The sequence below is a fragment of the Tympanuchus pallidicinctus genome, unplaced genomic scaffold (assembly GCF_026119805.1).
Source record: "Tympanuchus pallidicinctus isolate F22 unplaced genomic scaffold, pur_lepc_1.0 scaffold3, whole genome shotgun sequence".
Classification (NCBI taxonomy): Eukaryota; Metazoa; Chordata; class Aves; order Galliformes; family Phasianidae; genus Tympanuchus; species Tympanuchus pallidicinctus.
The window spans coordinates 103,641,708-103,654,684 of NW_026294747.1; the positions used below are offsets into that span (position 1 = coordinate 103,641,708).

At 42.2% G+C, this 12,977-nt stretch overlaps 1 protein-coding gene across 3 annotated transcripts in view; it reads left to right on the top strand.

The window, feature by feature from the left end:
• STAC (SH3 and cysteine rich domain) overlaps positions 1 to 12,977 on the top strand; it is a 73,096-nt gene that overhangs the window by 43,694 nt on the left and 16,425 nt on the right. For all 3 annotated transcript variants that reach the window (XM_052696773.1, XM_052696775.1, XM_052696776.1), the window contains exons 3-6: positions 270 to 370; positions 2,841 to 2,922; positions 4,662 to 4,777; positions 9,450 to 9,522. In XM_052696773.1, the coding sequence (XP_052552733.1) occupies positions 270 to 370; positions 2,841 to 2,922; positions 4,662 to 4,777; positions 9,450 to 9,522 (372 nt within the window). The remainder of the gene's footprint in view (positions 1 to 269; positions 371 to 2,840; positions 2,923 to 4,661; positions 4,778 to 9,449; positions 9,523 to 12,977) is intronic.

A 12,977-nucleotide genomic window follows, 5' to 3' on the forward strand; every position in this document is an offset into this window, starting at 1 on the left:
CCTAATCTAATAGATATCTAAAGGCAGCACTAGCCTGGGAAGGAGCCTGGAGGATAAGTGACTGAAATGAAAAGACTTTAAAAGAAAAAAGAACATGTATAAACATGCATTAAAAAGCAAGCGAGGCAAAGTTAGCCATCAGTATTTACACTACCACCACTGACGTCCCTATTAGCTCTTTCAGATCGTTCATTAAATGCATGGAAATTTGTTAAGTGCACGGAAACTATTGATTTTGTCTAATCAAATCATTTCCTTGCATTTCACAGGGACAAATGCTAAGCACGGACTGCGCTGTAAGGCTTGTAAGATGAGCATCCACCACAAGTGTGCAGACAGTATTGGACAACAGCGTTGCATGGGCAAGCTGGTAAGTAAGCAGCCCAGGGCTGCAAGTGCAGTTGGGGGCACGTTGCTTTGTGGGTCAGACCCCCTGGCTGGCTTTTAGCTGAAAACACAGTTACATAATCTAAACTGAGCTGAATATTAGAATTAATTCCCATGATTTGAACTACACTTACTGTAGCGGAAATCACTGTGGGGAAAGCTACCAATTAGTCGAAATATTTCAGTGGATTTTAGCAAATGAAAAATCTTTTTTTTTTTTTTTTTTCCCTTCACTGTTAGGGTCTGAAAAATAAGCATCATTCAGCTTAAAAAGAAAACTGAAAAATATTTCACAGTGAGACCCTACAGAGATTGCAGAAGTCTTTCCGTAGGAGAGGCTTGGAGGAGCCCTGCCCTGTAAGGAGCACAGCACTTTAGTGCCTGTGTTGTTGGCAAAGGCAGGATACTGTATTTGAAAAAATTCTACCTTGGTGGCTTTTTACAGGAAAATGATTCATTTGGTTACTCCTGGGGGGGGGGAAGACTTAAAAAAAATGACAATATGGCTTAAGAAAATTGTTGGAATATAAAAACTGAGTCCACATGTTGATGGAATGATAGAACCATAGAATATCAAGAATTGGAAGGGACTCACAAGAATCATCAAGCTCAACTCCTGGCTCTGCACAGCTCCACCCAAAATCCAAACCCTCTATGTCTGAGAGTGTTGTGCAAGTACTTCTAGGACTCTGGCAGCTCAGGACCGTGCCCACTGCTCTGGGGAACCTGTTCCATGCCCACCACCCTCTGATGAAGAATCTGCCCCTAACCCTTCCCTGACCCAGGCATGGTTTGGACTGCCAGAGCACGCTGCTGACTCAAATTCAACTTGCCCATCAGCCTGAACCCCCCCAGACCCCATTCTGTGGGGGTGGCTCTCCTGCCTCTTCTCCCCACGTCCTTGGGAGGACATATGTCCAGGGCTGCACTCCCAGTGCAGAATATGGCACTTGCTCTTGTACAGCTTTGTTGGTTGGTAATTGTCCAGTTTGCTTTTCAGATGATTTCGGTTCTCCTGCAAACATATGTCAGCTGAAGGCAAATCTGAACTAAGCATAAACAGCCTTGCTATGTTCAATGATTAAAAAAGCCCATGCCTTGTCTTCAGAAAGACTAGAAAACCTACTGTCTCTTCAAGTATATTCAGTTATTGCTATTGTTGTTCATAGTCTTGAAGCAAATCTTTATGCTTTTAAAGCATAATCATAGTCTTGGTTTGGTGTTTTCTGGTATAGGAAGTATCTCACTGCAGGCTTGGGACAAACCAAATATTAAATCACATTAATTGCTTCACACGTTGCCTGATTCCAGCCTCAACTCTTGTGGAGATCAGTGTACAAAAACAGAAAACAAGAGGCCAAATTTATAGCAGGAAGAATTCCAGCAGAGTCATGGGAGTTTTATGAGTTCATGTGGTGTCTGAATTTAGTTTGGGTTTAAACTGAAGCTGGGGAATCTGGAATTTGTTTCTGTCAGTAACCAAATTTATCAGCCCCCTTGCTCCTTCTCCTTCCATACTGCAGCTCATTAGTGAAAGAACTAGTACTGTATAATTTTTTCATACTGAATATAAGATACAGAAAAGATGCACATCCTCATGCTGCCTTCCCACTTCTCACTATGGCTGGAAGTTCTCATAGCCTGCAGAGATCAGAGAGAACTTTTGTGAATCTCTAATGCCTTGAATAGCATTTCCAATGACTTAGGTGTTAGCACCTTCATTTGCCTTTGCCTGAAGCATTCCCAATCTGAGATGGTAAACAGGAAAATAACAAGAAATATTCAGTCTTCTTAGAATCATTTATAGAGTGATATAGGGCACCACTGGCCATGCTGGGTATTCTTTAGTGATGTAGCTTGAGTTGTTATAGTGCATTTCTCTACAAACAGATGTTTAGGGGGCATGTGGTGATGACCCGGGGAGTTTTTAGGCCTTGTAAAGCTGGGGAAAAAAGAAAAAAAAAAAAAAGAGTGGAAACTGTGGTCAGTCAGCAGCAAATTTTAGAAAAACCTAAAGAAATGATACATGAAAACACGGGGAAGAATAGATGCACATTTAGCAAATGCAAAACAGTGCAAATGCACATCACATAAGAAGAAATGGAGAAGGGAACATAAAACTTCTCAGAACATCTAATGATTCAGCACTTCTACTGTAATTAATTAGTGCTGCTTTTGTGTAAGACAAAAGAAAAGAAAGGCTGGAAATGAGCTCCTCCTTTTTCCACACAAATACGGGAAATTAGCTTTTTCCAGGAGAAAAATTAAATAAAACCCTGATCTCTGCACCCCACAGTGACTCAACAACAGAAGGCAAATTTCCAGTCTCACCACACTTTGCAGAAGAAATAAAAAAGCTCTGCTATGCCTCTAGCCAAGGAGCTGAGGTTATTTCTACTATGTCAATCATGGCAGCAATGCGCTTCACATGTTTTTGCTTTCTCTCCCTCCAGCCAAAGGGATTTCGACGGTACTACAGCTCACCACTTCTCATTCATGAACAGTTTGGCTGCATCAAGGAAGTGATGCCTATTGGTAGGTTCTGATTGCTTTTCCGTTCAGTCTCCCTTTGGCAGTGCTCTGCAACAGCAGCGGCAGACTTCCAGCCATGGTATTTGCCCTCAGCTGCCTTCCAGCTCCTTTCAGTGACTGGATGTCCTTCTGCCATCTCAGGAAAGGACCACTTCAAAGATACAAAGCTGGAAGAGGAGAGGGTGTGTTTATTGTGTTTCACTCAAAACCCCCTACATGTAACCTCCTAGTAGTCATTCTGTTTATAATAATAACTACATGAGCTCAAAGTAAGGAACTTAGGAAGAAACTGTGGATTACTGAAGTGAAGGTCGGAGCTGGGAAGAGCTACGTGAGAGACAAAGATCACAACAGTGGATGCATTTAAACCACTGGCCTTGCCCTTATAGGACTTTGTAAAGTTCTTGTTCTTTTTTTCACCCACCCTTCTTACTTTTCTAATTTTTTTTTCTTACAAAATGTTCCTGCAGTTTGTCAAGTAGTTAAAAGACCACATTTTGCTCACTGTAATACCTGAAAGAAAGATTTCTGAAATGGAGAAATTGAGTTGGTCCTCAATAATACTTCTCCCCAGTCAGAAGTAGTCTGAACAGGCAAACCTGGCAGTATAAAAAGAGGAATGCCAGAAGTAAACAGACAGTTTAAAATGGCTTATCCAAGAACACTTATTTTGTTGTTTAGAAAAAAGGAAGTCAGTTACATAGATTTCATTTAAGTTTCTCTTTCTAAAAATCATCCATCATTGTCATTTTTGTCATAAGTAATTGAAGCATTCTGAGCAATCTCTGACTTAAAAACGAGATGTACTTTGTTCCCATCAAAAATCAAAATCCCAAGCATTTTTTTAGTAGTTTGCTCAGATTTCCCTCCCATACAATGTTACTAAGATGCTGTATTCTAAGCACCTACTGCCTGGTATGACATAGGAAGCTGAAATCTAACAAGGCAGTATGTATAGAAGAATTTCATCTGGATCTGTTCATGCCAATTGAAGATGTTCATTTCTCTTTCATGAGAGATTACTTTGGGACTAGCTAAGAGGGAGAGCATGGGAGTGAAAATGATCAGACATGCCAGTGGGGTTTGGTGACCTTTCTGACTACTCCTAGGTTATGCTGAGCAACCTGGAACACATTTCCTATGGCAGTTATTTTCTTATGACTACCCCCAGATCCCCCCTGGTCTCACACTGGTGCTATCAACACCTTCCCAGGAAGATCCAAAGTCATCTTATTTATCCACATTATCCCAGTAACAGCACTGTGAGGGTTAATGGCATAAAGGTGAAAGGCTGCACACACCACCTAAAGCTCAGGGAAGATGCAAGTTTTTTTCCATCAAATATGCATCACGGATATGCAATCTAAGAAGTTAGTGGTAGGAATAGGCAGGGACCATGGATTAAAGCCTCCTGGTATGTCGACTCACTCATGTCAATGTAGACAGCATTGGTGAAGATTAGGGAATGAGGATTGCAGACGGACTGAGATGAGGCAATGACAGGGACTCAGAGAGCCTGAAGGAAACATAGCCTTAATGTGAGCAAAGATACAGCAAAAAATCACTAGCAAAAGCCAATTCTACTAAGACTTTCAAATGCTTCTTATAAGGATGGTCTCTCAACTTGTATTTCTAAACATGTATCCCAACACGTCAGTACAAGCAGGTGTTTCTACAGTGGAGCAGGAACCAGGGCAGAAATATCTGATGCACTGATGTATGTTTTCCTCCTTCCATTGCAGCCTGTGGCAATAAGGTTGATCCTGTGTATGAAACTCTTCGCTTTGGGACTTCATTAGCCCAGAAAACCAAGAAAGGCAGTTCTGGAAGTGGGTCTGATTCTCCTAATCGGAACTCTGTAAGTATCCCACATCTTTCTGCCATTTTCTTCGTGGAGAAACAGTACTTATTCATTCACAAGAGTCTACAAAACTTGTACTTCAAGCTGTAAAACGAATACACACAAAAAGAAAACACTAACAAACCCGTTCCCAGCTCCCAAGACGAAACAAGAAAACACTATTTATATAAACTCAGTATCTTTTAGATGACTCTTGAGAAAAAGAGAAAAATACAAGCTAAGTGAATAATCTTTTATTCTCATGAGAGAAATGTCACAGATTTAAGCTTCTCTCGCCAAACCTCAAATGTTGACAGGTATTCTCAACCTGTTATAACCAGACAAAGAGATTTTCACCTCCCTATTAAAACTTATCATTCATTCTCCCCCATCACTGAAGTCAGTTTCTTCAGGACCATGGCAAAAGAGCAGAGAATGAGGACAAGGGAAGAAAGAGTTCCTTTAGCTCTGCTCGTTGTAAATCCCTGCTTAGTTCAACACTACCACTTGACAAAAGAGAAAAACAATATTTCAGCACTGCTGGTGTCCATGAGGTCAGACTATCTCTTCCATTTTTTTTACCAAGAGATTCTCCCACATCTCAAAAAGCAGTCACAACTAAATGCTCCACAGACTGGAGCTGATTATCATGTCTAAAAATTACACCCAAGCTATCTGACAATCTTTCCTTTGCTCACATCAAAGAAAAAACTTACCATGCACAGGAAAACGGTAAGACTTTGTCTCCAGGCCTCTGTGCAAATATTTATATGTTTAAGTTAAAGTTGAGCTAAAATATAGTTACGTTTGGTAGAGCGTCTTCCTAGGATTTAAAAGTATACTCACTCACATGAGTGAGTGGTAACTTCAGATGACATAGGTGGTCCCTAAACAGATATTCATTTCTCAGATGGGAAGAACACAAATTTACCCAAGAACTAAGTGAAATCTGCAAGGGATTTATTAAAGGACGTGTCCTTCATCCACTCTGGTTTGCGCCTTAGAAGGAATTTGGTAATTTTCATTCTTTTTTAAAACCCAAAGTGACTTTACCACCTGTCACATTGTGATTACACTTCTTTCTTTCAATTATTTCATTTACTTGAAACAGAAGTTCTACAAATGCAGTTATTGCTTTCTAAATCAATAAAGCCTTGCATTGAATTATGAATGACTACTCAAGCGTAGAAATCATGAATGCTGTGTTTTCCCTAGAGAAGTGATCGTAACTAAGTAGGCTGTGGGTGTAGAATGAGGAACGCAGGTTCATTATGGGAATTTCTGCAGGGTAGTGAGGCTGAGAGCGAATGTAAAACGTGTCAGCATACAGGAAATACGAAACACTAGAGAACTGAATAAACAGGCATATGAAACCACAAATTCTGCTGGTGCAAGCCTGTGGATTAAGTCAAGAACAAAAAACAGGGACCCAACCTTGATCAAAATGATGAGTACATAGAGTTTCACAACTGCAATGTGTGACCGAGGAGCAGGCACTGACCAGTGGCCAGAGGAGAGGGTGACAAAGAGCCCTTAGAGCCCAGGTGAAAATGCACCAGAGCAAGCAAGCTATCAGTGCCCATGCAGTTAATAACACGCAGGGACTAAAATTCTTTCCCTGTGGTCCTCCCTACTCACTTCTGTGCTGCTTTTCTCCTCTGGAAACAGAAGCAGTAATGCACCTGCGAGGCTCACAGCATCACTGAGACTTTGCAGCACAACTGTGCTCCGACCCTGGCAGCTGAAGAGTGCTTCAGCGTTCTGCCATGGGATAAACCAGGGACATGCTGATAACTGGGTTCCTACCGCACCTCACAAATGTGTCCAAGCCACGAGAGGGTTAGCTCAGGCTCAGAGCAGTATAGCTGTAACTGCCAAGAATAGTTAACAGCAAAGGCAGCAAGCCCAGGAGCCGTGCCCTGCTTCTACAACTTCCAGGACTGAAGTTCATGTCTGCCCAGAGTGGAGATATCATCTTGCTTTGAACTAGCCAAGGTATTTTTAATATGACTGAGCGGTATGGATGCACTCACTGTGATTTTCAGCCTGGATTCTGCATTTCCTTTAAAAGAAAGTAGCCATATGTTCCAGATTTACTACCTACTGCTTCCTTCAAAATGTGCTTCTGCAACCCACATTTATACAGAAAGTCACTTGAGGTGATATAAATGTGATTCCAGTTCTTATTAGTCTTCTCAAAAGCAGCTCTGTACCTCTACCATTTCCACTAGACACTGTCATATACTTCTTGTCTGAAAAGTCCTTAAATGTAAGTGATGTTATTTCAGGAGGTTTTGGATTAGTTGTATGCTGAAGAGACAGTCACTGCACATCCCATATACAGTAGTATCCAACAAAGTATGAAGCTAATCAGTAATTCTGATGCTAGTTCACGAAAACTGAGGAGAATACCACAACAACAGGCTGAAAAATAGTTGCAACTTTCTATTTCACCAAGGCCAGTCTTTTCCTCCCTCACCCAGCGACTAACAAGCCCTGGCTATGCTCTACTCTGACTCATCGTTATCATTTCTATCCCTTCTCACCCAGGGGTGAGAAGGGTGCAAGACAAGCATGACCTTTTCCTAACGGGTGAAGTCTAAAAACATTGCATGAAAGAAAATAAAGTGGAAGGCTGTGAAAATAGTAAGAGAGACATGATAATCACAGGATACCTACAGCATAAATCTACTGTTAACTTTGTCATTCAGCAATATGCTTGCAGTGAGAAGTAGCTAAGAAATAAAATTCCTAGAAAATATAATAAATTGCGAATATATTTTCTAAAATGAAAGTATTTTTGTCAACACTAGTGAAAGGAAAAAAAAATATAAAAAACTATGAAGCAATTCAGATTCTGTACTCCCTACACAAATGCAGTGGATATTCCTCAATTTTATTTTTTTTAATGAAATGCAAGCAGAGGTCTATAAAACACCAGATACAGGAGTGTATTTTATACAATTGTAGAGTGTCATGGAATAATTAAGTTAAATCCTTCTGTCTGTCTTAAAAGTCTGTTAACAAGAAGTAAATAATGCTGAGGACCATATGAGGACTTAAAGTTTTTCATATTGGCTACACTATCTTCAGTCCTAGTTTTCAGTTTAAAGTTTTGTTTGTTCGTATGGTGATGTTTTATCCAAAAGTTGTAGGTGGGAAGTTCAGAAAGAGAAGCTCCTTAAGGTTAGATTCGGACAGAGCTGTTTGGCGTGGCTCCTGGTTCCTGTCAGGCTATATATACATGCAGAAGCCAACTATCCAGCTGAGGAATCCAGCGCCTTACGCAGAGCGCATTTGAGAGGCTTGGGATTTTGTCATCCCGTGTTTTCCTGTGCCCTAGAACAATGGGTTCCTAACCATGATTACACGTAAGAAATAATAGTAATTCCAACAACAATATTTGAGCTTCATTTATCCCTAACTATACCAGCCAGATTTTAAAAAGAAATTGAAGACCTCGACAGGCTGGAGGGCTGGGCTCGGGTGAACCTAATGAGGTTCAACACGGCAAAGTGCAAGGTTTTGCATTTGGGCCGGAAGAACCCCAGGCACCCGTACAGGCTGGGAGGAGTGGTCCTTGAGAGCAGCTCGGCAGAGAAGGACCTGGGGGTCCTGATGGACGAGAGACTGAACACGAGCCAGCAGTGCGCTCTGGCAGCTCGAAAGGCAAATGGGATCCTGGGCTCCATCAGGAGAGGGGTGGTCAGCAGGGACAGGGAGGTGATTGTCCCTCTCTACTCGGCTCTTGTGAGGCCCCATCTGGAGTACTGTGTCCAGGTGTGGAGCCCTCAGTACAAGAAAGACGTAGAGATCTTGGAAAGGGTCCAGAGGAGGGCGACTGAGATGATCAGGGGGCTGGAGCACCTCCCCTATGAGGACAGGCTGAGGGAGTTGGGCTTGTTCAGCCTGGAGAAGAGAAGGCTGCGGGGTGACCTCATTGCAGCCTATCAATACCTGAGGGGAACCTACACCCAGGAGGGGAGTAAACTCTTCAGAAGGGCTGACAACAGCAGGACTAGGGGAAATGGATCCAAGTTGAAGGAGGGAAGATTTAGGTTGGATGTTAGGGGGAAGTTCTTTACAAGGAGAGTGGTTAGGCCCTGGAACGGGCTGCCCAGGGAGGTTGTGGATGCCCCGTCCTTGGACGTGTTCAAGGCCAGGTTGGACGGGGTCCTGGGCAACCTGATCTGAATGTGTATGTTTGGTGTCCCTGCTAGGCAGGGGGGTTGGAACTACATGATCCTTGAGGTCCCTTCCAACCCGGGTGATTCTGTGATATTTCGAGGCTGATTGCACGACTCCAATGTACTTCTCCTCTTTTTTCCCCCCAGAATGTTAACAGAATTAAAATCACACTTCTCTTACAGTTATATTATTGAAAAATGTGTTCAGGACTAATAAATTGTTGGTCAATAATTTCAATTCACGGCCAGTCTCTTCTGTAGTCAACTATTTAAAATTCTTCATCATCTCCAATCTCCCCAAACTTCTGTTTTATACAGACACTCAGATTGTTTAAGACAGTCAAATATTCCTTAACTTTCTTTTTACTTTACTCTGCAGAAATGTTTTGTACTGAAGACAGGAAATTTTCTCTAGGGTCCTTTGTCTGCTTTTATTGCTCTCTATGAAGCAGGTATTTGTTGTGCACCACCAGATTCCCATCTCATTTGCTCTGTCTCTGCAGACAGCTGATCTGGCTGAAGTTCCTGAGGAAGCCGATAGCAGCCTTGACATAAGCAGGAAACGGAGCAACAGTGGTGAGTGCTGCTAGGCCAGGATGGCATCTTTGCATGCATTGGCCTTGTGCAGAACCTATTCCTGGTTTTGGAAGGGAGAGGTGGGTGAGGCAACGAGCTAGTGAAAAAATTTGGGGAATGCTTTATTGAGTGCCAGGGGAGATCCAAGCCACTGGTTTCCACCATTTGTTCTGTCCAGACCTGACACTGGGCAATGTTCAGGTCTATTCCTTATCTCCTGTGCTTTGTGACTCTAGACTAGTCACTTAAAAAGTTTCAGTTTCACATTGGTAAAGTGGAACAAAAATAAGACTTTTTTTCCTCTTTCCATATGTCTGACTTGTCTACATCTCTCTATATACCACAATCTCTTTGGTATAGGAAATGAATCATATAATATCCCTATGTCTGTAAAATATACATCACAATGAATCCTGATTATAATTGCATCTTCTTATTACAGCCACAGAACATGCCCCCATAATATTAATAGCCAATTCCTTTGTCTGCTTTTTAGGAAGTAATGCTTTTACATTAGCAGACCAGAGCTGAGTGATGAAATCTCAGCTGGTTTGGGATGGCTGTACATGACCTCCTTTTTGAATTCAGTCATGGCAAGGGAAGCAATAAGTACAAAGCGGGTTGGAGCATTTTAATAAAACTTCAGGCCCAAACCATCAATGTCTTCTCTAGCACAAGGAGGCTACTTTGGTAAATTTAACATGAGATGTGCACTGCAAAAATAAATCACACAGAACATAGCTTTTCTTCTGTTAGACCCCTTGCGCTCCTTACATACAGCTGGCAATTCATGTAGGTGAGATGCCAGCTATCACTGTTCATTCCCCTTTCATGCTGTCTCCTTCTTATTCCTTCCTTTCCAAGTGTTCCTTTCACTTCTCCTCACCGTGTTCAGTCATCTCCTCCCTTCTGTTTTATGAACATCCCCTCTATGTTACCTTCTTTCTTCTGACAATTTATTTAGGTTTTCTATCTCACCAATGTGTGTTGATCTCACTCGATTAAAGATAAAAAATTTAACCTACTTCACATTTTTTAATCCTGACCACCTGAGATTAATTTGGCCTTATCTGAGTTTCCTGATAACTTTCCTTCATTGTTGAGCAACAGTTTAATTTCTGAAACCAAAAGAAACTTTTTTGCTGTAAGACCTGCCTTCACTGAATGCACTAAGAGGCATTCAAGGAACTTACTCAAAGAGATTAGTTTAAAAACCCAGCATGTGTCAAACCCCCAAATAACTTCCGTGGCACATTAACAATTCCTTTGATCAGCACTGGCTTTTTACAATCCAACCTTCAGAGGCTCGGAATATAAATTATGCATCAGTCACTCCAGAAAATTTCCCCTTGGTAGATTTTTAATAAACTGCCCGTGCTGTTTGCACAAGCTGTGGAAATGGTAAAAAAAACTTTTCAGACTGTCAAAATCTCTCGGCTTTTCAGGGTGCTTTTCGTTGTGTTTTTTTTTTTTTTTTTTTTCCCCTCTTTCCTTTTTCCTCTTTTGCTGCTAGGGCAAGCAAATATGAAAGGAGATGGATTTATGTTTTGTAGAGACATGAACAACAGAGCTGCATGGCTTTCAGACTCCAGTGCCTCCTAGAAATATCCAGAGACCATGAACTAAACAGAGATTAAAAATTTAACAAAGTAAATTCAAAATGTTGCTGCAGGGTGATTCAACACTCCTTTTTCCTCTGTTGTCCACTGTCTCTTTATGAGGCAGTTCCACATTAATGCTTTGATGAATCAGGTTATTCCAGTTATTTTTGTTCCAATAAAAACCTGCATTCTGCAAACAAGATTTCAGGAACACGCACATTTGAGCCTCTTTGTTTAAAGAGAAAAAGCAGAAAGGACTCATCACATGTGGCAATGGAATCAACTCTATAGGCATGTGACAGCAACTTCAGGGGATGATGGATTATTCCAGGCCCTGGCACACAAACCATCCAGCAAACTTGCCTGGTTTACAGTTCTAAGATGACATACCTAATCACCAGCCCTTCAGCTTCTTCTAAGCCAGTTACGCTCCTGCACTGCTGTCAATTGCTATCTGTATCAGAAGCCCCCCAGGCCAAATTATACTTTAAAAAGTATGTACGAGCCTGCTATCAGCAGGGATTTCAGCAAACCTGGGACAATTTCCTGGCACAGCCAGGTTTGGTGAGCACTTCCCTACATACACAAGGATGTGAACCCCATTCCAATCTCATGAAGTTCAGCAAGGCCAAGTGCAAGGTCCTGCCTCTAGGTCAGAGCAATTTCAAACACAGATACAGGCTGGGCAGAGAATGGCTTGAGAGCAACCCGGGGGAGATGGATTTGGGAGTGCTGGTTGATGAAAGATTCAACATGAGCCAGCAGTGCATGCTTGCAGCCCAGAAGGCCAACCGTATCCTGGGTTGTCTCAAGATGAGAGTGACCAGCAGGTTGAGGGAGGTGATTCTGCTCTGCTACTCTGTTCTCATGAGACCCTGCCTAGAGTACTGCATCCAGTTCTGGGTCACCTAACACACAAAGGACATGAAGCTGTTGGAGCTGGTCCAGGAAAGGGCCACAATGATGATCAGAAGACTGAAGCACCTCCTCTTTTAGGACAGGCTAAGAGAGCTGGGGCTCTTCAGTCTGGAGAAGAGATGGTCTGAGGAGACCTTGCAGCCTTTCAGTACCAAAAGGGGCCTACAGGAAAGTTGGGGGGGAACTTTTTAGAAGGGCATTAAGTGACAGGACAAGGGGAAATTATTTTAAGCTGGAAGATGGTAGATTTAGACTAGATCTTAGGAAGAAATTCTTCACTGTGAGGGTGGTGAAAACACTGGAATAGGTTGTCCAGCAAGGCTGTGGATGCCCCTCCATTGAAGCATTCAAGACCAAGCTGGATGGGGCTTTGAGCAACCTGGTGTAGAAGGAGGTGTCCCTGCCTATAGCTAGGGGTTGGAACCAGATGATCTTAAAAGTCCCTTCCAATCCAAATCATTCTATGACTCTGTATGGGCCTTGTGATACAAAGATGTGAGCTGTGGAGGGCTCACCGACCACAAGGTACACGTGAGTAACCAGGCTTTGTTTTCTGAACCAAGCAGAAATTTTCCCAAACATCCTCTGTTGAAATGCCTCTATATCTTCTTCTGAAAGACTTTCTGCAAGTCAAAATGGCTCCTAGTTACTCAACTCACTCACTAGAGCTTGTCCAATTTTCTTACCTCCTTCTCCACTGAATGAAAAAAAAGTGGAACATAGAAACATAAGTAGGACTTCTCCACACAGATGCCAGGAATATGCATACCCGTATGCTAAAGGATACTGCAAAGTGTTTTTTTCTTAAAAGTTCTCCCTTCTAGTGCTGGTGACAGTGTGCACAGTCAGTGTCCCTCCATCTCAGGACTTGGTGAAAGGCACAGTGAGGCCTCCAGGTCAGCTACAATCAAAAGCACTTGGAGACAACTTGGGGTA